The following is a 25,236-nucleotide window of genomic DNA, read 5'->3' on the forward strand; positions in this document are numbered from 1 at the left end:
GCAATCAATTGATTGGAATTCGATTCGATATTACAATATACAATGTCTCGGATCTCTGATTTGTGATTTGTGATTTGTGATTTATGATCCTTTACTGATCTAATGAATTTTATATTTTAACAACACTCTCATTAGAAAGAATCCCCTGGGTCTTGTGATGTTCCTTAGAATCGGTCGAGCGGGAGATCTGCTTGAAGAATTGCAGCTTGCTTCCAAGTAAACAATTTGCAGCTTGCTTTCAAGTTCCACCTTTCGATTTTTCCACCCACCCGGCCTCGACCCAAGTTAGCACCTTGCTGATGCGAGTTGGCATAGAAATCATCCAGCTTCCGAGAAGAAGTGGGAAAACATCTGCCTGCCTGCCAGGATCTGGATCTGTATCTGTATCTGTATCTGGCCCCTAAGTATTTTTGCAGCCGGCCACCCAAGAAAGTACGCCTGGCACACTTCCTAGTAGATTGATGGCAGGGTGGCAGGTAGCCGCCCACGCGCCTGGCACGCGCACCTTGCTCCTACCACCCACCTACCTACCTGGGCGATCCACCGCCCAGCATCGGGCGGATCGGACAAGCGATCGATCCTTAAATAGATCATGTCCTGGGCCGTGCTCTTCAGTCGAGTTCCACTCGTGACAAGTCCAACTTGTGTCCTGATTTTGTGATTTCGTGTGTTCCACATTCGAGTAAAGCAAGTGTGATAATCCCAATGATGGATTTTAGTTTCGAAACTGTGACCCCCTCCCTGTCGACCACATGGTCGTCGTATTATAATTTCAAGATGGCAAGGTATGTCTCTCCACTTCTCCACTCATTGGACAAAAAAAAACTTAAAATTAGTGTATAAAAGCGCAATTGATTCTTTAGTCTTGGTTAAGACATTTATTATTATTATGAGAGGGAAAAGTGAAAAATGGTCAAATATTTGTATTGTTTGTTAGGTTAAATAACGCAAACGAACACACACACACGCACACTATTTACTTGTATTGATTATAGAAAATATATATTTTTACGATTTATATTATATTTCGATGCTCTACAATCGCGCGCACACACCTCACGTCTTTGTCTTTGTCATGTGTTTTATTTTATAAATCAGTTTACAACTCCCTAAAAATCCCCATTAACCCGCAATATAACTTCTCTACATCCTATTTCCCACTTCCATTCATCGTTAGTTAACTAATCAAACAAATCGAATCTCGAAAACTCTACAATCACTTAGTAACAACAACAACAACATCATCAACATCTCTACCTACAACAACTTCAGAGAGAGAGAGCGCGCCCATAAAAAAAACAACAACAACAGTTACAGAAACGAAGGGAGCCAAGTAACAGTACCGTTAGAAGCAGTTAACGAAATGAATATGAGTGGTGCCTGAGAAAAGAAATGCCGTAGGAATTACAATTACAAGAGAATCTGATACGCAAGAACGGCAGACCACAATACAGAGACATAAGAGAGCGTACGCCAGAAGAAGACAACACCAACACCAACAACAACAACAGCAGCCGCACCTGACGTACAACAACAACTACCACCAGTCGACAACAATTAAAGAGAGTGTCTTCTTCACTCTCTTTTTGAATGTGTGTGGGGCTCGTTCGCCAAAAATATATCAAGTAGCAGAGAGAGAGAGTGGGAGAGAGAGATTGACAAGCAAACAACAACCAACCTAACGGCACCCATCCATCATCAGCAGCAGGCCAGCTGAGAGCGCTGAGCGCCAGAGGCAGGAAACAAGCTGCTCTCTCTTAATCTCTCTACGAAAATTCTGCGAGACGCTCCCCCCCTTCCCACGCACGCACAGACACACACACACAAACCATCACAACAAAGTGAACGGTTATTTTTTTTGATAGATCGATAGAAGTGCTATCGATAAACGTGTATATATATAACTATATATACAAACAGAAAGAGGAAGAGCACGCAGAGTATTTTGTTGAATAAAATACTCGTGCCCCAAACAAACTCAGGATATGTACGGAAACAATAATCCGGGTAGTAACAATAATAACGGTGGTTATCCCCCATACGGTTACAACAAGTCGAGGTAAATCTTGTAACTTGAGTTTTTATGCGTTTCATTTCGCTATTGATTTTACTTTAATTTGTACCCTCCATAAAAAAAAAACAAAAACATGATATCCCCACAATGAATTGCCTTTAACCTGCTCCTATACCTATCCCAATACCCACATCCTAATCCTTTTATCCCACAACCAACATCGGACACTCAAAAACCAATGAACAAACTACGTACACAGTCACCTACATAAGTACATGTGCCCCACGAACGAGACTTGAGAGGACAAAGTATTGACGAATTTTTTTCTTCCCAGCTCTGGACCAAAAGCCCCACACAATTTTTTTCTTCCCATTTTTTTTCTGCCCATATTTTTTTCTGCCCAACTCTCAGCCCATCTCTCAATTTTTTTTAATAGTTTTACGAGTACAAATTCGAGTTGTAGCAAATTGTTTTGCAGCAACTGTTGAGGCCATTACTACCTCTCTTTTTTTGTATAGGCTTGAATATTGGTGGGAACAAATCTAACGGTATGCATTGGTATGTCTGTGTGTGCAAGGGCGGCTCAAGGTGTGTTTAGATGGGGTGATGCACATCCGTACACCCAACAGATAACTGTGCAGGGAATGTATTGCCTTGTTTGAATATACCTTGGGCGCCAAGCACAATATGTCCCCTCCCCCGTCTCCACACTTTCCACCCGAACCACAACGATTTTAGTCTTTGCTTTTTTTTCGTATGTATTGTATTAGTTTCTATTACATATTTTGTGTTACGCTCTTGGGCTTTGATTAAATCAGAGCGAAGCAGAGCAGAAAATAAACAACAGTTGAAAAGGAAAACAACAATAACCACAACAGCAACTAAAAAGGAATATGTTAACAACAACTAGCAGCAGCAGCAGCAGTCTATAAGTATTAGCAACTAATCCATGTACTAGATCGTACAGAAAATAATGAGTAAATCAATTAATTAAGCAAGCCACAACACACCCCAACCAACCCTACACCCAATTACACACCGAAAGTCTTCCAAAACAACGAAGCAAACTTAATCTGTGCCAACAAAAAGAGTAAATAGAGGACAGGAGGTGTACAGAGTCGAGAGACCCAACCTTTAGTGATCCGCTACTTGGTTTTTTTTTTTTCTTTCTTCATTAGATATTTGCTCTCTATCTTGCTCTCACCCACTCCACTCACTCACTCACGTTGTAGATGTTACGTTTTGCGTTTTGCCATTTCCATTGCATACATTCGTGCGCGCGCGCGCTCACTCATACACTCAGCGGGGCGTGCACACAATCAGCTGATCGTCTGCGTGTTTTCTATAACGTAAAGTAAACTCATTGATGCCACAACGTAATGAAACGCAACGTGAACGTGAATGTAATGTGAACGACCCGACACTCAATGCCGTGTGTCGTTTTTTTGTTTTGTTTGTTTGTTTCCTTGCAGCGTCCTCGTCGCCTCGCCCCTTCTCCTTCCCAAAACTGTATTTACAGTTAAATGTGATATATAAAATTACGAAAAGCAATACAAATACAAAACCAAAAGAAAAAATGCATTAAAAGGAAACTCGACAAAAATCAAACGAAAGGCAACGAAAACGCAATCTTCCACATAGACAAATATACAAATGCTCGTATACTCGTATACATATACATACATATGTGTACATTAAATTACCACTAGAAGGAAGAAAGAGATCAAAACTGCATTTAATGTTGATGAGCGGGGAGAGCGCTGCCATGTCTGGCACTCAAAAGACACTTTGATACGCGTCCGCTCTCGCTCACACCCACACACTCTCGACACTTGGGGAACGGCCATCGAGTGCCGTTACCCATCCACATACACAACAAAACACAAAAACACACACACATATGTATATGTTTATATATGATGCACTGACACATGCCATCGATGTGTATGTGTTGGTATAATTTGTTCGTGGCAAGAGGATTATAGAAACGGCCTAAAAACGTTCTCGTCGTCGTGCGGCCTGTGCTACCCAAACAGCCTCACAATGTACCGGTAAATGTTGTCTTTCTTTCTCTCTCTACCCACACCCTACTATTATTGCTTGAAAGTAACTTTTCTTTTGTTTTAACCGTTGCGTTTGGATTTTCTTTTAGCATGCTTAGTTTTCTTTTTCGGTTTGTTTTGGTTCTATCGCCTCGCCGCATATCCCATTTACCACTCATTGACCATTTCCGCATACGAAATACAAATCTTCCCTAGAATGTAAGCCTTAAGGTTAAGCATTAAGTACAAAGGCCAGCAGTAGAAGGGGGTCCTGGAAGTCCACTGCAGTTGTGCCATATTTTATGATGAATGATATCATCTTATCCTCAAAAATAAAAGAAGGGGTCACACAGGGTAGGGGGACAGCAACAATATCAGCAGCAGCAGCAGCAGCAGCAGCCATTGAACTTTTGACACACACACACACAGAGAGATGCACTAGAAGCTGCATGGTGGCGTCACAGTTCGACTTTTTTATTACTCGACAAAGACTGATGGTGCTGGCTACTGGCTGTGGCTGTGGCTGTGGCTGGGGCAGCTTCTTCTGCTTTTGCCCCATTTAATTTAACGGCACATTATTCAGAATAGCGGCAACCGAACCGAACCCCCCTTTGTGGCCCACCACGTGCTCTGTTGAATTTGTGTCAAGACCTTGACACGCACACACAAACACAGTTGCAGTCGCTGCGCGGCAGCTGCAGTAGCCTTAAGTTATGTATTCTGTATAGTCATCCCTTTTACTCACCCACCATGCGAGGGGCCCCGCCATTTACCGTTTAAACTAGTTGTAACTGCCGGTTGTTGTTGTGGTTATTGTAGCACACACACACACACAGAGTGTGACCCTCCCCCCGTATACATACACAAGTACCCCAATGCATACCTGACGAATTTGAGCTCCCGCCCAACCCCTCTGTCTCTCTCTCCATCTGTATATCTCTATTTCGCAAAAATGCGCAAGCATACTCTCTCACTCTGCCTCTACCGTCCCTTTTGGGGGCAGAAGCAGCAGCAGTGGGAGAGAGATAGTGAAGCCCTAAAGAGCAGATTTTGCTCAAGGTCATCAGCATCAGCAGCAGCAGCAGCAAAAAATACAACAACAAAAGCAGAACATCAATCAACAGTGTCAACAATCAACATTCAACAGACGCCAGCAGCATCAGCAGCAGCAGCAGCAGCAGATCCGCTGCAGCAAGTGGAGCCCTTGCCGATCCAAAAAATGTTTTGGAATCTATTTTGGCAAACTATTTTTTTACATATTTTTTTCTGTGACACATTCTTTTTTTTTTTTGTTACATTGTTTTTAGTTGACAAGGATCGTAATCACCTTGGCACAAAGAAAGAAAGAAAAAATAACCTCCAGAAACTCAAGACAAAGAACACATATGAAACCCCAACCACGTACAATCCCCACTAAAACCCCTACATCCAGCAATTACGTAACCACCAACACCACCGTCATCGACGATGTCCTGCAGCTGAATTTAATTTTGTGTAGACATCTCTTTCCACAGCTATGGAGTTGCAGGAGTAACAGCTTGCCCCCCTAGCAAATTGCGGAACCGATTTCGATTCCGGCAGAAGCGAAAAGACCCACGAAACTCTTAGATAGATAAAATGTAGGCATTTTTTTTTATCGATCGATGAAGGTCTGTTTCTGAATGATTATGCTGACTGATCGCATTGCGGGGGTCGGCTGTGACAAAATGTTCTTGAATCGGGGACGCATCGAACGCCTGTAAGTAACAAGCATCTAAGAAACTTATCAAAAACATAAAAAATAATACAAAAATCCATCAAAATAAGAAAAAAATACCATGAAAAAAAAACAGCTCAAAATTGAGGGAAAACTTACGGGTCTTAGCCCTAACTTAGACATTAAAGCAACACCACAGTTCCACACCACACCAAAATCAACAACTGAATGTCGTCGCCGTTGGAGAGGGTCAGTCCGAGAACCCAACACACCATATTGTACATACAACACATTTTTTTCAATTTTTTTTCAAGTGCTAAAAGTGAATCAAACACTTTCAATGAAGATTGCATTCAGTCCATTGAAACTGACATTTTTTTTCCAACTTTTTTTTCAAGTGCAACAAGTGTTGGAAAAATGGTTCCACGAAATTGTGTCCGATTTTTGGAATTGATTTAAAAAGGGTTCCAACATTCATCTATTCAAAATTGAATACATATTTTTTTCTTTTTTTTTCGGTGAATCGAAAGTGCATGAAAAATACATAATATTTTTTAATAGTGAATTCTTTTTTTTTTTTTTGTACTTCATCATTGGCAAAGAGCTTTGCAAATTTCCGAAAAAGACCTGAACTTGTCATGATCCTTCTTTGTGAGGGATTTGCCAAGTTTGAGTTGAGGGAAAGTTGGATGGCTCTTTGAAAATCTCTTTTCCAAAGCCTTCTCGCGGAGTCTCTCCGCTTAGTCCTTAAGTCAATTTCCACGTAGCAGCAATTGCTGTCAAGTCAGCTAACAGCTGGCAGCTCTGTTACCTAACAGTCTGCCTCCTGACTGTACTTGCCCGCAATTGTTGTTTGCCCATAAGTTAGTACGTAAGGCTAAGTTAGTTTTAATAAATTCAACTTCAGATCATCCCAATACCGAAGCTACCATTTCTCATTCATCAATGTTAGAAAAATAGAAAAAAAAATAGAGTAAATTGCGCTTTATACATATAATTTTGATAATTTTAAACTATATTTAACAAAGCAATCCTTAAAACCACACAACACCATCATTTCCCAGTGCTAATATATATTTTCTCTATACCCCTCATCATCGAATCGACTCGAATCGTGCAGCGGTGGGCGTGGATTTGGCATGTCGCATTCACTGCCATCTGGAATGGTTAGTACAATTTTCACACACAACTTTTTTCTGCCTGAAATTTATAATTATTATTAGTGCTACAAATTCGATTTCAATTTCGATTTCCATTGCATGTGAGCAATCAGCGGAACGAACGATGAACAGGTTACAGACGGCAGCTCTGCCTTGCTCAATTCCTGTTCCCTGTTCTGTTCTGTACCGTTTCCGATACTCATCAATAATAATAATAATAATAATAATATAAATTTTATGCCCTATCTATCCATCTATATTACTATCCATAGTTGTATGTTATTGAGTTTGTCTCATGAACGCTCTGGGGACACACGCTTTTGATTACGAATTTTCAAGCAAGAATCCAACACTATAAAAAAATACAAATAAATATAAATTCAATTTTATTTGTGGATGCTATAAATTTCATTTTGGTTTATGATAAACAAAAAAAAAACAAAAAAACTAAAGTTTGCATTTTTAAACAACAACAAACCCTAAACAACAGAAACAGAAATAAACTATAAAAAAAATCCAAGAAACTACAAGAACAGCAACAACACAAACAACTATTTTCTTAAATAAACGAATTGCCAAGACAAAACAAAGTAAAAATCCAGAAAATACTCACACACACACACACACACACACACTTTCATGAGAGTCGAGGCAACCCTGGCAAAGTGGCCTCTTTCGTTTCCGTTTCCGCAACAGTTACGGCTTCCGTTAAGACTTCCTCCGACCGACCACATTGCATATTTTCATCTTATTCGTTGCGATTGTTCAATTTCAAGAATCATAAAATTGATGAAAAGATGAAGGGTTTGGCATTTCTGAGATTTCACTTATCAATACTCACAGCATATTTTGGGTTCTTTGGTTTTATGCCATTACCATTTCAACGCACAGTATTTCCCCTGTCTCGCAATGAAACGACCCTCGTGGAAACACTCAGAAACACACACCACACAAACAAAAACAAAAACAAATAAAAATATTTCTAAAAAGCTTAAAAACAACAGACAAAAATAATACAAAATATGAGTATGTTTTGCTTTTGGTTTTGCAACCTTGTGAATGCCGTTACACACCTGCACACACACACACACACACGCAAAAAGACAGAAGAAGAACAGAAAACACTCGGAAGTACAGTGAAGCAAGCGAATGTTTCGACTTACATAAATAGAATGCTTAATCCAGAGCAACAAAAATATAATACCTCTGATAACGATATTTGCTGCACTCAAATTTCAAGCACGCATTAAAAACAAAAACCAAAACCAAACAAAAAAACGAATGAAGTTAAGAAAAAAAAAAAAACAAAAAACAAAAAATGGCATTTGTTACCGTTAGTCTTTTGTCGTAGTTGCCACCTTTTATTCAATCAAAGACGTTGAATACGTTCACGTTCCTCGTTCCGCTTCCTTCTCAATCAACCTGAACCAGAATCAAACCATCAATCCGATCACAGTTGTGTGTGTTGTTGTTTTTGCTGGTACTAATGCTGGTGCTGCCCCACAACGACAAGTATCCGAATAAATAAAGCAGACCAACGCAACCAATCAACCATCCAATCAATTAATCAAACGATCAACCAAACCAAAACCAAACCAAACTAAACTAAACCAAACCCCAAGACAGCGATATGAGGCCTTCTCTCAACATTAGAATATCTTTGTATGGTTAATCTGATTCCAGTCACGTTATGCGTTCTCACCACAGGATACAGAATTCTCATTTCCAAGTTCCTCGTCTCGTCGCGGTTACAATGAGTTTCCCGGCGGCGGTGGCATTGGCATTGGTGCCAATGGCGGCAGTGCCAATAATCTTGGCGGCAATATGTGCAACCTGCTGCCAATGACCAGCAACAATTCGCTTAGCAATCTGTGCGGACTGTCGCTGGGCAGCGGCGGCAGCGATGATCACATGATGATGCACGATCAGCGATCCAGCAACACCAATCTGATTGTGAACTACTTGCCCCAGGATATGACTGATCGCGAGCTGTACGCCTTATTCAGAGCCATTGGACCCATCAACACGTGCAGAATCATGAGAGACTATAAGGTGAGTGATTTCTTTCCCTCTCTCTCTCTACACTTGTTCATAAAATGAATATTTAAAATTCCTTGCAAAATTCCATTTTCTACAGACTGGCTACAGTTTTGGTTATGCTTTCGTGGACTTCACGTCGGAAATGGACTCACAGCGCGCCATCAAAGTTCTGAATGGCATTACGGTGCGCAACAAGCGGCTAAAGGTGAGCAGATGGAGTCCCCTCCCCTGCTTTGATTCGCTTAAAATAACTTTATTCTGTTTGTTGTTGTAGGTTTCTTATGCTCGTCCTGGCGGTGAATCCATCAAGGATACCAATCTGTATGTGACCAATCTGCCGCGCACCATTACCGATGATCAGCTGGACACGATCTTTGGCAAATACGGTTCCATTGTGCAGAAGAATATCTTGCGTGACAAGCTGACGGGTCGGCCGAGGGGCGTGGCATTTGTGCGGTAAGTTTTATCGTCCAGTTGGACGGTTTTTTTTTACTCTACCACCACATCGATCTGAAAAGATTTGACTGCCATACTTTAAACATTTAGTTACTACTTTTGTTTTCGAAAGCGTTCTCATTGTTGTTCTCTTTCTCTTTCTCTTTTGTTTCTTTTCCTTTTTCTTTTTCCACATACTTTTACCACGCGCATGTTCATGGCTCCCCCCTATCGAACCGAACCGATCCGATTCCATATATATATAAATATATATCATCATATAGCTATAACAAACGGGAGGAGGCACAGGAGGCCATCTCGGCACTGAACAATGTCATACCCGAGGGCGGGTCCCAGCCGCTGTCCGTGCGCCTGGCCGAGGAGCATGGCAAGGCGAAGGCGGCGCATTTCATGTCACAGATTGGCGTGCCAGCGCCAAATGCACCACCGCCGCCACCACCACCACCGCCCCATATGGCGGCCGGCTTCAACAACATGGTTCACAGAGGTAGATCAATAAAATCACAGCAACGCTTCCAAAAAACGCATCCCTATTTCGATGCCCAAAAGTTTATCTAAAAAAGCAAAGAAGGGATGAACCGAACCACCAACACCAACACCAACACAACCACCAAACCACAATCCCCCCACAAACAAACAAACAAACAAAAACAAAACGACTTGAAAAACATACTCTGACAACGATAAACACAAATCGTTAAAAGAGTTTCATTTATTATTATATGATTTTTATTCACCTATTTTTGTTTGTATTTTGATAAACAACAACAAAAAAGAGTACAGCAGCAGCAACAACAACTACAAAACCCACATTTAACACTAACCTTAACCAAACCAGCAAATCCTTAGTTTAAATTTGTTTTTAACTTTGTAATTATTTTCGTCGTATTCAATTGAATGTTGCAATTTACTTTACCCCTTACATCTATGCATCTATATATATATATATATATATATAGATTTATGGATAACACACAGATTGAATTGTAAATTTCATTTACTTCTATTACAAATTAATGCAAAAAAAAAAACAAAAAACACTTACAAAATCCTTAAAGAAGAAAAACAATTTTACTTTTTACGAAAATTATCCAAATTTAAATGCCAACTTATGTCGGAAGATTTCATACTTTTTTTTTATATTTGACCACTATTCTCCACTCCACACACACACACACACATACACACTCCAACACACACCCAAAAACACACTCAAGACATATCTTCTGAACTAGCTCCAGTGAATCGCGAACTAGTTCCAAGGTTTTTTGTTTGTTCCACAGCCTCGTAGTAGAAATTAATTTCGGTTTTTAGCAGAATAGGTCGAAACAAACTCCAGCAGAGTAAGAGACTTCAACAAAAACACAGGAAACCAACAGACACACATAAGACACGTAGCAATTTAGATTTACCATATATATTTTTTTTAACGAGATAACTAAAATATGAACGCAGAAAACCGAAACTATAATGAAATGTGCATAAACGAAGGCAAATCATCAAAGGACTGAATCATTACGTAATCTAAAGAAAAAAACAAAACAAAAAACATGTAATAAAAAACAAACAAAAAACACGCATAACAAATAAATGAGAAATATTATTTCTATAAAAGGAGTTTGCGGTGAACGCCAACGCCAACGTCAACGCCAACGCCCATGCGACAAAAATCAAGAATAAAGCAAAAAGTGTGCAATTTTTTTGGAGTAATTTTTTTTTCTGTTCACAAAAAGACTGTGCTACAAGTTGATTATGGATGGAATCAAAAAGCAACCAGAACTGATCTAAATACGAATAACTAAAAACAGAAGGAGTAAAATATACAAAGCGTCGCCCGAGCATCAACTCTTCTTCCTCTCAACAACCCTTCCCCTCTAAAACCTCTACAGATCGTATCGAATCACGTATTTTTTTTGGTTATAATTTCTCATGAAAATCAGCCCCAACTATAACAACATCCACAACAACAATATCGAGAACCAACAACCAAAATATACGTCAACTCAGGCATCTACTTTTTGTTTTGTTGGTCACTCGTCCACCAAGTTTTACCATAAAAAATACAAACACAAAATGGAAAAATGAATACCTATATAGATTTACATAATATAATATATCCTTGATTATATGAAATCTATTCTATATAAATAGCGTTAAATTTTAATAATTATTTAGTATGTAGTGCGTTAAAAAGCAACAAAACAGAACAAAAACAAAGCTAAAAAAAAACTAAAGCCGAAAGTGTGACCAGAGAAAGCGAAAAAAATAAAAAGGCAAAGCGCAAAACAATCGTAAGAAAAAACCAAAACAAAACCGACATTTTTTTTTTACAAATTTTTTTCAAGTTTAAGCAAATCTCGTGAATATTCTCACGAGAGAGAACAGTGTTGGAAAGCAGCACAAAGCAAGCAGCGCCCGATGCCACAACGGGAAGTTTTTTCTACCCATATTTTTTTTCGTTTCCCCACTATTTTTTTTGTGTTTTTGTTTGTTTTTCTTTTACTTTGATCTTTGTAATCTGCCTTGCCTCGTGCCCCGTGCATGTTCGTGTGTGTGTGTGTGTGTGCGTGTGCGTGTGCGTCTGCGAGTGTGCGAGAGAGTTGGGATTCCGAATCCTTGCCTGATCACAGAATGAGGTGGAACAAGAGCGTGGCGCGAGTGCAGATTTCTGTTTCCAGTTGTTCCCAGGCACAGCAGCCAGGCGGTGCGAAAGAGACAATGCGAAAGCGAGGGCACGCAAGAGACAGACAGAGGCAGAGAGACTGTGAAATTGAGTAGAAAGAAGTGAGGAAGGCGTGGCGCATGGTAAGTATGCGCGCACTCAAACAAGCGATAAGGGGGTGCTGCCATCGCACACCACCCCCGAAACACCCCCTTGAACCTTACCTACATTCCTCCATCAAAAGACCGACCCTATCGCCAAGACATGGTTTTTTTTTTGTCTTTTTTTAATGTGCAAACTTATTGATGTAAAATTAATTTTTTTTTAAAGAGGAAACTTCAAAATAAAAATCCAAGACATTCAAATGCTGACTCTCTGCCCACACACTTCTCACCCTTTTATCGGTTTCAGTGTCAACAAAATAGAAACTAAAAACTAAATAATTAAGACAAAAACAAAACTTTTTTTAAACTTTTTTTGCCAGTGTATTTTCTCATGCTTATGAGAAAAGGAACCCGTTACAATTCCATTTTTTTTCCAAGTGAAAACTGTGTGCCGAGCTAACCTTTTTTTTCGTTTTTTTTTTCTGTATATTGCTAGTGCTCAAGACGCCTTTGACTACTACTCATATAAAAACAAAATTGTTTTAAGGTTTTTTTTAGTGTATTTTTTTTTGTATTGTGCCTGCCAGTGTTCGGTGTGGATCCAAGGATTTAATACTGTATTTTCCATATAAATCTAAGTTTAAGACTTATGCAGAACGCATTTAAAATTTTAGTAGATTTCTAGCTGATTGATTTTTTATAAAATTAATTTTTGTTTGCTTTGCTTTTTTGTTGTTGTTTTAAATACAAAAAGAAATATGAGTTTCCAATTGGAACATACTTACATACCTAAAATTATACTTTCGGCATATTATTATTTTAGCATCTTTATTTGGCATATCTTTAGTTGGTAGATTAAGAAAGAGTTGGGTTATGTTTCAGTCTTTTAGTTTGGCTTGAGATAAATGCGTTGCCTACTTTTTGAAAAGCATGACTGTACCACCCTTCGAGCTATCCGAGTAAAAGAAATATAATTTCTCTCTCTCTCTTGCTCTCGAGAATGAAAAAATTGGAATCTTAAATTGACATGACATCAGCCTTCAAAACTGTCTTTTATTTTTATAACGTAACATCAACTGACTATGAGTAGGCGCCACAATAACTCTAGCAACTCTACTGTTTGTAAAGAGAGTACCATGGGCAGCCAAAAAGTAGGCAACGTTTTTTGGCAAGCAGCCATTTGAACATCTTTGAACTCAGAATCGATGTCCTTGCAGAAGGGGAGCAGGAGCAGCCCACACAAAAAGAATATGCAATCAGACAACACTCCGCCATACTCAATGCAAAGGCATCGAGGGCTTCGGACAGAGGATACCCTCGACCGAAGACAGTTTAGGGAATTGCTTCATTTTAGTTTTGCTTTAGTTTGCCTTAGTTGGGGTCGCCTGTTTCGCATACAAGTTGAATCTGTTGCCGTTTCCAAGCTAAACCAGTAGTTAGAATGCCCCCAAACCCAATGTATTTCTTTGCCCCACCGTAACCGCATTTGTTTTTTCCTTGCCGTAGATACTCTACCCCACCTTGATCGATCTACTCACAGCACTAACCCGAACCGATCGCCATTCCTTAAGCCCGAGCCTAGGGAGCGGCGGTCCATTCAACTCACTTTCATTGATTGTTGTTGACAGAAAAAAAAACAAAAAAATCCACATAATTGAATAATATTTATAAACAAAAAAAAAAGAAAACAAAAATTATCTTCTTCCCCAGCCCCAACCCAAAAAAATGAAAAAAAAAAAAAACCAATCTACGCCGCAACTAATCCAAGTTGTACAATTTTTTTCCGTTTCGTTCTTTTTTTTTTATTATAGACGGAGCTATGGAAAAATTACGCTCATTATTCGATGCTATATGCGATGCTATCTTTGGTCTCGATAGTAATTATTCCTTTTTTATATATATATATATATTTCTAATACTATTCCTAATCATAATCTATCATAGATTACTTGCTTCACTGAAAAGCAAACTCAAAATAATTATAAATGTATTTTTTTTTTTTTTTTTTGAGAGCACTTAAGAATGAGATCTAGGTGAAAGTCTGTTCTATATAAGTAGTTATTCAAGAAGAGAAGACACACACACACACACACACACATGGAAACACACACCACCCTAAACACCCATACTCTCCCACACGATTAAGAAGACAGAAGAAATCGAAATTCAATTTCAGTTTTCAAGTTTCTCATGCATACACACGTATATACAAAAAAAAAAAGAAAAAATCAACTTAAAAAATTCTAAGAAGACAATCAATTGTTTTTCGCAAGCGTGCCATGTTTTTTTTTTCTTTCTCTCATGCCATCATACAGCTACTATAATTATCTCTATCTAACTCTCGTATCTCACTCTCTCAAAAAAGAAAAAAAAAAAAAAACAATCGATTTAATTTTAACACAAAATTCATCGCCTTTGGCCCATGCTCCAGCTACAGAGTGCTGTTGAGCAAGTGCTAACGGCGCAGAGCGTTATTTGAAAAAGTTCCAATTGAAAAGTTGCGAAAAATTGTACTTCTAGATGATCCAATTCGAGTCCCCAATCAAATTAAATCACATAAAACAAAAAATTATAAACAATTTGAACCAGAATGGAAATGTGCTACGCTGCTGGCCCTCAAAACAATAATGTTGTCTAACAAAAACTTAGTTTGCTTGCGCTTCCCCATCACAACTACTTAACCTTCCACCCAGGGATCTCTTAGAAGACACAGACCCCAATCCAAGGAGTTGCTTAGACTTTTGTTTTTGTTATAAACATCGCCCTACTTCATGGTCTGCCTTGTCTGCTCTAACAAAGAATCATTCATCCGAGTACCCACAGTTTGTAAATGTTCAGTTCTCTTCCCAAACTAAAAGTAAACTAAATCAAAACCACAACTACCCTGCCCCTATATGTGTTATATCAACTATATATCAACTTGTTTTGCTTGCTATGTTCTTTGGCCGCACTTGGGTAATGTGTATATGTGTACGCTCTATATATGCAACATATCAGTCACATGTATGTCTACACATCTGTATAGAACGACCATCATAGCGTCAGTCATCCATATATCCATACACATACATATATATATATATATATGTACATACATACATGCAATACCAAAGCCCGCCCTAAACCCAGTTCCAAGTCCGATCCCATCCCTCACCCTAATGAAAAGAAAAAGAAAAAACATGGCACGTTCAATGAAAAACTATGAAAACTTTTTAATCGTGTTGACGTATACAAAACGCATCGAAAATGGAAATGGAATATAATGAAAACTAATTATATTACTGACACCGCAATCGAAAAGCCAACAATCAAACTTCAGCTTAATCAAAACTACAAATATCTCTAAAGTTAACCGAAAGCAACAAACCAAACAAATACAAAAAATAACAAAAAAACACTAACCCAACACCCCCCTAAACACGAGAGAAAAGGGCAAACAAAACTCTCTCTATATGCATAAATATAACTTACTAAATCTAATTGATCCTCCACCATAAGGTAGTTAAGTAAGTCAGTCAGGGCAGCCAGGGAAGGTCCAGAGCAGGACACAGATCAGAAATGAACAGCGGAATTACTTATAGAATCGAATTGAAACTTCTAGAAATGCAAATATATTTTTTCAATCAACTTTTTCAAATAGATGCATGACTTAAGAACTCTGTAAATCAATGCCAATGAATCATACTAATTCATGTTTTTTGTTGTCTTCTCTAACTTCTTTCTTTCCCGTATCGCGGTTGAAACACTTTAGGTGACAACTTTGCTGATTTGCTTGACGGACTGTACCGTAGGAAGTACCATTATCCCTACTTATAATTGACACCGCATCAGCAGCAGCAACTACAACAACATCAGCTGCAGGCGATTGGCAATAGCAACAGTAATAACAACAGTAACACCAATATTAACAATATGCTACTCTACCATCAACAATATCATCAACAACAACAAGAAATACAACGCCTGGGCAATACTGCTGCTGCTCATAGTTTGAGCCCGAATGGAGGAATCAACATCAACAACAACAACAACAACTTCAATCAATCCAATAACAATCTCTCCAACAATCATTTGGATGTAATACGACAGAATGGAGTCGCTGCCCTGAATTATCTTCAACAACAACTGCAATTACAGCAGCCGCAATCACAACAGCCACTACTATCACCACCACCGTACCAGCCACAGCCGTCGAATGGACACTCATCCCGTCAACAACAACAACAGCAAAAGCATCAACAGCCCTCCAGTAGTAGCAGTCTAAACAATGGCCACACCAACAACCAAACCAACAGTGGCAGTAATGAAATGCTACACAGAAATAATACAAACCAAGTCAACACATATAACAACAACAGCGGTAGTAACCAGAACAACAACAGTTACACCAATAACAACAGTACTGGACTGCCACTCACCAACAATTACAACAACAGCAGTAATGGTGGACTAACACTTAACAATAGTTACTCCAACAACAGTGGAAATGGCCTGGCACTCAACAGCAGCTACCCTAATAGCTGTAAAAGTGGGCTGGCACTCAACAATACCTACACCAACAACAGTGCCAGTGGTCTGGCACTAAGCAACAGTTTCAGCAAAATTAGTGGGAATGCCCTGGGACTCAACAACACCAACAACAGTAACAGTGTTCTGTCGCTCAACAACTCTTACTCGAACAACAGTAGTAGTGGTCTGGCACTTAGCAACAGCTTCACCAACAACAGTGGGAATAGCCTGTCACTCAACAACTCTTACTCGAACAACAGTAGTAGTAACAGTGGTCTAGCGCGCCAATGCAACTCAGGCCAAAATAGCAGTTACACCAACAATCAGAGTCGCGCAGGCCCAACCAACTGCAGCAACGACAACAATGGTCTACAGCAACACAACAGCAACAGCAGTCATAACAATCAGAGCAACGGCAGCCACAGTCGTCGCTCGCCACAAAATGAGTTCAGCTTCAATATATCGACCACTGAACAGGAGCTGCAGCAGCAAACACTCAAGCTGCAGCAACTGCACATCAGCAACAGCTTCCATTCAACATCAGCAGCAACAACAAGTGAAGGAACAACAACAGCAGCCACGGCAGCCCCGACAACCACAGCCAATCACACATCAAATGTTGGCTTCCTCTGGCGTACATAGCCTCAAACGTTTAATTAAAAGAGAAAAAATATATATATAACAAATTATATATGAAACCCTTATATGGATCATCGTAGTAGCAGTGCCCATTGAAACCATTTATCCGTATAGATACGAAATCCAAAATTTTATGTTCTCAAACCCCGATACCTTTTTTTGTGTATGTTCCTCATTCGAACTTATATGTTGTAGTACGTTTTTTTTTCTTTTTGTGCTTTTTTTTGGGATGAATCTTTTTTTTCTTTTTGTAACTAGCTGTAAGACAAGACAATTATCTATATAAAAGAAATACATAACTATATTATATACATATAGATGGAGAGATCTAGATCGAAGAAAAAGGCGATCATTTTTTTTGCGTACACCTAGAGAAAGAACTACGAAAACACATTTTTTTGTCACATATTTATAATTATCAATAATATACAAAAAAAAAAAAGAGTATATACAAGAATACATATATATATATATATACAAAAACACACACATATAATTATATATCTAATACTACATAGCATACTTGTAGGCGTGAAGACATAAGCTCTGTTTTTTTTTCTCCGTGTCTGAAACTGATTTTTTTGGCGCGAACTATGCCGCAACAACGTACACGAATTTCGTGTATGTTTATAGCTGAAGTTAATCCAGATACTATATGATTATCTTATAAATATGGTTTTTTTTTTCATTATTTATAATCCAATTTTTTTGTCTATTCAATATATACCGTAACCATAATGGACTGGAAAGGAGGCTGCGCGTGCTCAAGTTTTCAGGCTGTTTACAAATAAACGAAAACAAAAAAATACAAGAGAAATACTTAGCTAGAGATAGGCTCGAGCAGAGGGCGAACTTTGAGTGGGGAACGGCACGAGACGCTATATCCCCACACGAAATTACGTAATATCAATTTTTTTCATAGCTATAGAGAAGAAACGCTTCCTTTTTTTTTTATAACATAATCGATGTGAAATCCACTTTTTTTTTTTAGTTTATTTTATGAAAAGACTTGAGCATGTGGCAGCGAAAACGAAAGCAAGCATTGTAAGAAGGAAAGCAAAAGAATGAATGAAACCACGTGATAAAAGAGTCCGACGAAAGGAAAATCAGAAGAGACAGAAATACAGAGAATAGAAATGGAAAAGCAAATAAAAGGAAAACAAAAGCACTCAAAATCTTAAGCGCCTGTGGGTGAGGGGTTGAGACAACTGGTCTAGGCGTAAAATATGAACTATCCAATTTTTTATTTAATCATCCCGCACTGTTTTTTGTTTTTATTTTCATGTACTTAGTTTTAAGTTTGTTTTTGATTTTCGTTTCAATTTATTATGATATTTCTTGGCCAGCCATGCTCTCCCCCCCCCCCTAAAAGCAGAAAGCATTCACAATTTTTTCGGTGTAGGTGCGTAAATTTAGGGAAAACATAAACCCCATAAACACCTAACAATATTTGTATGCATAAACCTATGAATGTGAAAACTTTTAATTTGTCCACAGAAAATTTTAATTTTTGAAAAACCCATTTATTTCTAGTTTTATTTCACAGTTCCACATCTGGCTTCAAAATATAATAATTACCAACAAATAAGCAACAAATATTATCTAATAAACATTTTCACCATCTGAAACATGCACACTGAGTTTTCTTTTAGTTTATTAGCGTTTTTATTTCTTTTAGCCAAGACCCCTTTCCCAGAGTTTGTGCGGAAGAAAAAATGTCAACGAATTAGTACACTTAAAAGAATTTTTTTTTTTTCAAAATAAAAACTAGCTTTAAGAGAAAACGTAAGCTAAATAAAAGTATTTGAAAGGCGAGTCGAAACACAGTAAGAACTCGATTGAACCTACAGCTTGGTTGTGCTGAACACTCAAACGTTACGATTCTAAACAGAAAAAAACAATACCCGAATATACCCATAATAGGATTCCCGAATAAGCAAAGAAAATATACACAGAAGCGAACGAAATGTTTATTAAACCAATATACCATGTACATCATCCGTATAACACAGGCATACGTATGCTAAAGCTCCCGACCGTTCGTTTGCCTCCGGCTGGGAGGAGCTCGGAATCACTTTAAATCGAACAAAAATACTCTCAACCAATTGTAGCCTTAGTCTGTAAGTGGATTTACACATATGTATGGTATGTACATGGCTACATATACGAATAGTGCGGATATTGGATTACTCGGAGGAATAAAACATAAGGCGCCTACAATTTTTTCGATCGTCTCGCGTAAGAAAACCAAATTCAACATTCATGTGGGTTTTCGTCCTCCTTTTTTTTTTGTGGTAAGAATAAGTAATTTTTGTGACCTTTTTTTGGGCATGTGACAAAATGGAAATCATCAATATACTTTTTTGTGTCAGTGTAGTGCTCCTTTTTTTTGTCAGGCGTCATCTTTTAGACAATTTTTTTCTTTACTCATAAGCAGCCAAGCTAATTTTGTTGGAATACCGAGAGACGTTGAATAGGGAGGAGCAAGGAGCGAGCCTAGGAAAGCGCAATTAGAGAGAGACAATTTTTTTGTTGGTATTTTTAATAAAGAAAGTTGTAGAACATGAAAACCTCACGGCAACCTAATCGCAAATACATTTTAAATGTTGTTCAATGAATATTTAGAGAAACAAATGAACATGGCTAATAAAATACATTTTTTTTTTATGTCAAAATAAATGTCTAGAAGTCTAGAAGATAAAAAACGCAAAAAATCTTTGTATAAAGAGAGAAAAAAAACAAACCAAATAACAGAAATATTCATACAATTTTTTTTTGTTTAGTGTAAGGGAAAACGTGTTTTATATAAACGTATTATACATAGAAAAAGAAGAACAAAAAAACAAAAAACGACTCAAATCGAACCTCAAGTAAGCGGAGATCAGTGAGATTAGTGCATATAGTAGATATACTCGTATATAGAGATCCAGATAGCTAATATTTCTTCTTCGTCGTCGATTGGAAAGCCAAGCGGTGGAGGAGGAGGAGAAGAGAGTGAAGAGTTAGAAAGATTTAATGGCGTTTTTACCTATGTAACTTTTTGGTATTATTTTGTGGTTTCAATCTCGACCATCTCTGCCCTGTCCCCTCAACCCATCCCAGGTCCCCTCTTTTAGTGTTCTAGCGTACATCTATAGCATCTCGAAAACACCGACAAATGATATACAATTCAAATATACATAGAAAGATATGTAATGCATGGTAGCTACCATTAGCAGAGAAAGCACAGAGAAGAGAACTTTTTTTTTGAGTAATGAAAATGTTAAGAGTAGATCGGATGGCGAGGATTGTATCTGAAACGTGAACTGCCCTATGAAAGATTTTTTAACAAAACTTCAAGAAAAAACAAAAACCAAACTCCAAAACAAAGAGAAACAAACAACTATAAGTCGACAGTGCAGAATAAATATGTATGTAAATTCGAGCAAAAGTAAGTAAAGTAAAAAGTACTAAATGGCCTACTGAAATAAGCAATATACATTCATAAATAGAACAAATTTAGTGGAACAAATTACAGTTTAAATAACGAACGAAATCAGCAACAAACAAACAAAAATAGGGATTATATTCAACAAGAAATGCAAATGGCAAATTATATTAACTATACAACCGTATATACACTATATACCTATATACATATATATATATAAATTATAACTATTAAGACCGAGTGGAATTTTTTTTTTTGAAAAAATAAATATTTAAATAATTAATACCGTAATAAACCATAAATATACTGAATAGACGACGACTCACACACACACACACACACACGAGACACAGAGACGGCATACAAAGAGATCTCGTATTGTTCCGTAGTCCGTAAATAAAGAACACAAAAAACCACAACAATACGCATTAGCACTTGACACACATACATACATACGAAAGGAAACGAAAGGAAATAAGAACAAATTGAATTTTATTCGTTTATACAAATACATGCATACACATAACGACATATATACATATATTATATATATATATACATAATAGCAGCTAATTGTTGTACTTAAGATGTCACATTACAAAGCGATAAGTACTTACAAAAAGGAAAAACCAATAAACGAAAATATTTAAAATTCCATGGAAAGCGAAAACACGGGTGTTTTTAATGCGAGATTTATTCATATATACATATGTAATTTTACCATTGATACCGCTATTTTGTGACGTTTAAACTGACTATATTTGCGGTATATCGGTATATATTATATTACAGTATATGCGGTACTAGTTCAGTATATACCGTTAGACGGTATATCTTATCGATAAGTCCGCGGTCACATGGATTGATTAATCGGTCAATAACGTTCTTAGCCACAAGAGCCTTATCAGTGTTGTTTGTTAGCAAAACACTTGAATTCGACGCAGTTGTAGCGTGCCCACTGCCATGAGTCGTCAGCTGCGTTCTCCTTAATGCACTTGCGACAGGCGCGTCTTATGCGAAACACAACAAACATCATATCATCAGTGGTGCTCAGAGGTAATGCCCAGAGGTAATCACTCGAGTGGGGGACAGGAGACAAGTGTTTCCCTTCTCCTCCCCCTCGGAGTTGAAGTGCGCTCGAGGTACGCCGCATAGGGACTAATGATTGTATGATGATCGCCAGCTGATGATAGTATGTGCTCCAACACGTTTTCCAATCACATCCAATTAATGTCCGCCCCACCAACGACTCGACGATCCATTGCGGAATTACGTCAGGCCAGGCAATTCGTGCGATAAGCAGAAATGTTCCAGAGATGGGTAACAACACCCTAAGCCATCACTATGACTACGTATCAGTGCGATAACTACTCTGGCTACGTAGGAGGACATTGGCCAAGACTTTCTGGACTGTCATTGTTTAGACTCTCGACACGTTTGGCACTGGCATAATCTGAGGGTTCGATCTGGCTCGAAGCGGATCGCTGCTGCGTTGCATAATTGAATGGGAGGTGGGCTTGTCCCAGCCCCAGAGCAGCCAGAGCAGCCAGAGCGCACCCAGGGAGTGAGTGTGTCCCCAGTGTGTGAATGCACTTCAATTGACTTTGATTGCGATTTGGTTTGTTGTTTCTCGGTTTCTCCGTTTCTCTGTTTATTGATATTGATATCGGTTTTTGTAAATGGTTTGTGTTTTCCCCGATTGATTCGTTTGGGCCGCATTCCATTGCCGCCAAGGCTAAGTACTTGGACACATCACAGATTGAATACTCCACACTGATAGATTTCACATATGCAACTAGAACTACAACTACAACTACTACTTATAGTTATATTTTTAGTTCTACTTCTGCAGGAAGCGCTCGTGCAGCTCCACCTCCTTGAGGTTGTTGAGAGTGAGTCGGCGGGTGTACTTGCCCGTCCGCCAGTGCTCCTCCAGCTCCTCCAGGGTGCGTCCTCGCGTCTCTGGCACAAAGAAGCCAATGAAGCCGGCCGCCAGGAACGAGATGAACGCATAAAAGGCAAACAGATTGGCAGTGCCCATGGCGGCCTCCATGTTCGGATAGATTTTCAGCATAATGAACGCGAGGATCATGCCAAAGAAGACGGCAATGCCGGAGGCACTGCCGCGCGCCCGCTGCGGGAACACCTCGGAGATCATGAAGAACGGCAGCGTCAGCATGCCCATTGTGGAGAACACAATGTGTGCGACGATGCACACCACGGGCAGCCAATGCCAGGTGCCCACCGTGTCGGGCCACCAGCCGCCGGCGGCCAGCAGCAGCATGCACAGGCCCATGCCCGAGGCGGAGAATATGCCGGACGGCTTGCGGCCCCACTTCTCGAAGATTGTGCTCATGAAGAAGGTCATGATGATGCGGGCAACGCCCAGCATGACGGCCACCAGCACAGGATCAATGGAGACGCCTGCCCTCTGGGCAATCTGCACGGCATAAACGATGATGACCACCACGCCGCATGCCTGCTGGAAGCCAAAGAAGGCGGTCATCATCAGCACGGGTTTGTACACCTCCGGCCGCCGAATGACCTGACTGAGCGACTCGCTGGCTGCCGTGTTCCGGCTATTCTCAGCAGTCGCCTTCATATGCGCCAACTCGTCCTCGAACTCTGGCACATAGTCATCCTCTGCAATGAAAAGGATTCATGAGTAATACGACAAGGATTCCTGCTCAGAGTTGCGCGCGCGCACCTTTCTTTGGTAGACCCCGGAAATATCTCAGGGATTTCCTAGCCCTCTCGTCGCGTCCCTTCGTCAGCAGCCAGCTGGGTGACTCCGGCATGGGAAAGACGAGAATGGTGGCCGCCAGCTGGTAGCAGCAGCTAATCGTCGAAATGAGAACAATGTTGCTGCGTATAAAGTAGCCCAGCAGATACATCAGCAGAATGCCGCCAGCCAGGCCAATGGAGGTGCCCAATATAAGTCTGCCACGGATGCGTGGCAGGCTGATCTCGGCGGAGTAAACGCCCACCGGGGACACGAACATGCCAATCATTATGCCGCCCAGGGCTCGACCCACCAGCATCTGGGCATAGATCAAGTCGCGGTCAGAGTGCAGGAAACTTGTGGCCAGCAGCAGCCAGCCAAGCAGCCCCAACAGATTGGTCAGCAGAATGGTGTACTTGCGTCCAATGCGATCCATGAAGTAGCTGACCAGCAGCCCGCCCAAGGGACAGGCCATATTGTTGATGGAAGCTGCAGGTGGAGGACAAAACGAAAAACACGCCTAGAAAAGTAAGAGCCGCTCTGCGCCTTCCCGGCTGCGTTACTCACCGAACCAGCTGGACTCGTCCTTGTTCAGCCAGAAGGGCTGGCTCTCGTCGTGCAGCTGGGTGAGCGTCACCGAGGGCATGCTGATGACCATGCCCGAGCCGAGGACGCCGCTGTTGCCCAGAAAGACCATCAGTTTCTGTCGCAAAACGGCTCGATGGCTCTCGCCCAGTGGCTTTTTGCATTTCTCCTTTTCCTTGGTGTGATCCATGTCTTTGCAGATGACAGGACTACGAAACGTTGCCTCCCCAAGGTCCTTCATGGTGGAGGTGTCTGCGTGTATGTCTGTTCGTTCCTTGGGTTCCTTCGATGTCTGTTTTAGCACTTTGCGCGCACGCCGCCAATCAATTAATGTTTCTAAACGAACCGTGGAGTCAACGTCGTCGACTACTGCTGCTGCTGCTGCTCCACTCTGTTCTGATACTTTGACTGCTGCTGCTGCTGCTGCTGCTGCTGCTTGCTACACTCGAATTGTAACGACAAGTGGAAACTTCCGCGCATTTCAATCATGGGCTCGCTTCAGTATCAATTTCATAAGCTTCTTTCGATGACGACTTCACCCAGCGACGTTACTCCCTGCTGTGTCTCGTGTCGCTGCCGTGTGCGTGTCTTTGTGTCTGTGGCTTGCAGCCACCTCTCTGGGAGGACGCGTCAGCCGGCGACTTCTGAGCGTGTTTTCGGTGCCTATGTTCGCTATGTTTCCCCACACCTCAGTTATCAGTTGCCGGACGAATGTCCGCTCTCTGCATTGAACATTTGCCAGCAACGTGCTTGCTATTGATTCCCCTATCGATTATCACCTGCCAACCACTAGGTCTCCCGCTCTCATAGACTGTAAATGTTTTCAAAATTCAGCAATTTCTTTTCACTGTCACTAGCTCTTGTCGCTGACAGGCAACGACGAGCCTCCGCATGTACATACGCAATCGGTTTCCACTGTCGGCTGTCTGCTGTCTGCGGTCTGCCTGCCCTTTCCTTCTGGTTGTTATGACAACCAGCTACTGCTTCCTTCTCCTGCTCCTCGGCTGTCTGCCTGCCCCGACCCGTTCTCTTAAGTTCTGTGCGAAAACCAGCTGCAGCCCTCCCTTCAGTTGGGGCCTCTGCTCCTGCTGTCTGCCCTTCTTCTTTGGCTTGTTCTGGCGCGATGCATCAACCGGTTGCGCGTCCGCTTGGGTCAACGTTTGCCAAGCAACTGAGA

At 40.2% G+C, this 25,236-nt stretch overlaps 2 protein-coding genes across 4 annotated transcripts; one reads left to right on the top strand and one right to left on the bottom strand.

The window, feature by feature from the left end:
• Positions 1 to 1,183: 1,183 nt before the first annotated feature.
• Positions 1,184 to 19,259, top strand: LOC117590981 (rho GTPase-activating protein gacU). Its single transcript, XM_034284056.1, is given in 8 exon segments — positions 1,184 to 2,059; positions 6,873 to 6,918; positions 8,620 to 8,964; positions 9,050 to 9,157; positions 9,227 to 9,408; positions 9,672 to 9,895; positions 13,986 to 14,051; positions 15,926 to 19,259. Coding segments are annotated over 8 exon segments (2,445 nt in total). The 5' UTR covers positions 1,184 to 1,985; the 3' UTR covers positions 17,326 to 19,259.
• LOC117590990 (facilitated trehalose transporter Tret1) lies at positions 10,395 to 25,236 on the bottom strand. Of its 3 annotated transcripts, XM_034284066.1 has the most exons (5): positions 24,042 to 25,236; positions 23,460 to 23,963; positions 22,594 to 23,395; positions 20,942 to 20,946; positions 10,395 to 10,408 (listed from the first exon to the last, which is right to left on the bottom strand). In XM_034284066.1, coding segments are annotated over exons 1-4 (1,566 nt in total). In that variant the 5' UTR covers positions 24,301 to 25,236; the 3' UTR covers positions 10,395 to 10,408; positions 20,942 to 20,945. The 3 variants fall into 3 exon arrangements, with proteins under 3 accessions (XP_034139957.1, XP_034139956.1, XP_034139959.1); XM_034284065.1 differs by lacking the exons at positions 10,395 to 10,408; positions 20,942 to 20,946 and adding an exon at positions 22,372 to 22,551 and having other exon boundaries at positions 24,042 to 25,235; XM_034284068.1 differs by lacking the exons at positions 10,395 to 10,408; positions 20,942 to 20,946 and having other exon boundaries at positions 22,593 to 23,395.

Source organism: Drosophila guanche, unplaced genomic scaffold (genome assembly GCF_900245975.1).
Source record: "Drosophila guanche unplaced genomic scaffold, DGUA_6, whole genome shotgun sequence".
Lineage (NCBI taxonomy): Eukaryota > Metazoa > Arthropoda > Insecta > Diptera > Drosophilidae > Drosophila > Drosophila guanche.

Excerpts from the sequence above, each read along its gene's own strand:
- LOC117590990 (XM_034284065.1), bottom strand. The coding sequence starts at position 24,300 with ATGAAGGACCTTGGGGAGGCAACGTTTCGTAGTCCTGTCATCTGCAAA. Across the intron at positions 23,964-24,041 it reads GGACGAGTCCAGCTGGTTCG|CTTCCATCAACAATATGGCC; the intron begins GTGAGTAACGCA and ends CTCCACCTGCAG. Across the intron at positions 23,396-23,459 it reads CCGGGGTCTACCAAAGAAAG|AGGATGACTATGTGCCAGAG; the intron begins GTGCGCGCGCGC and ends TTTTCATTGCAG.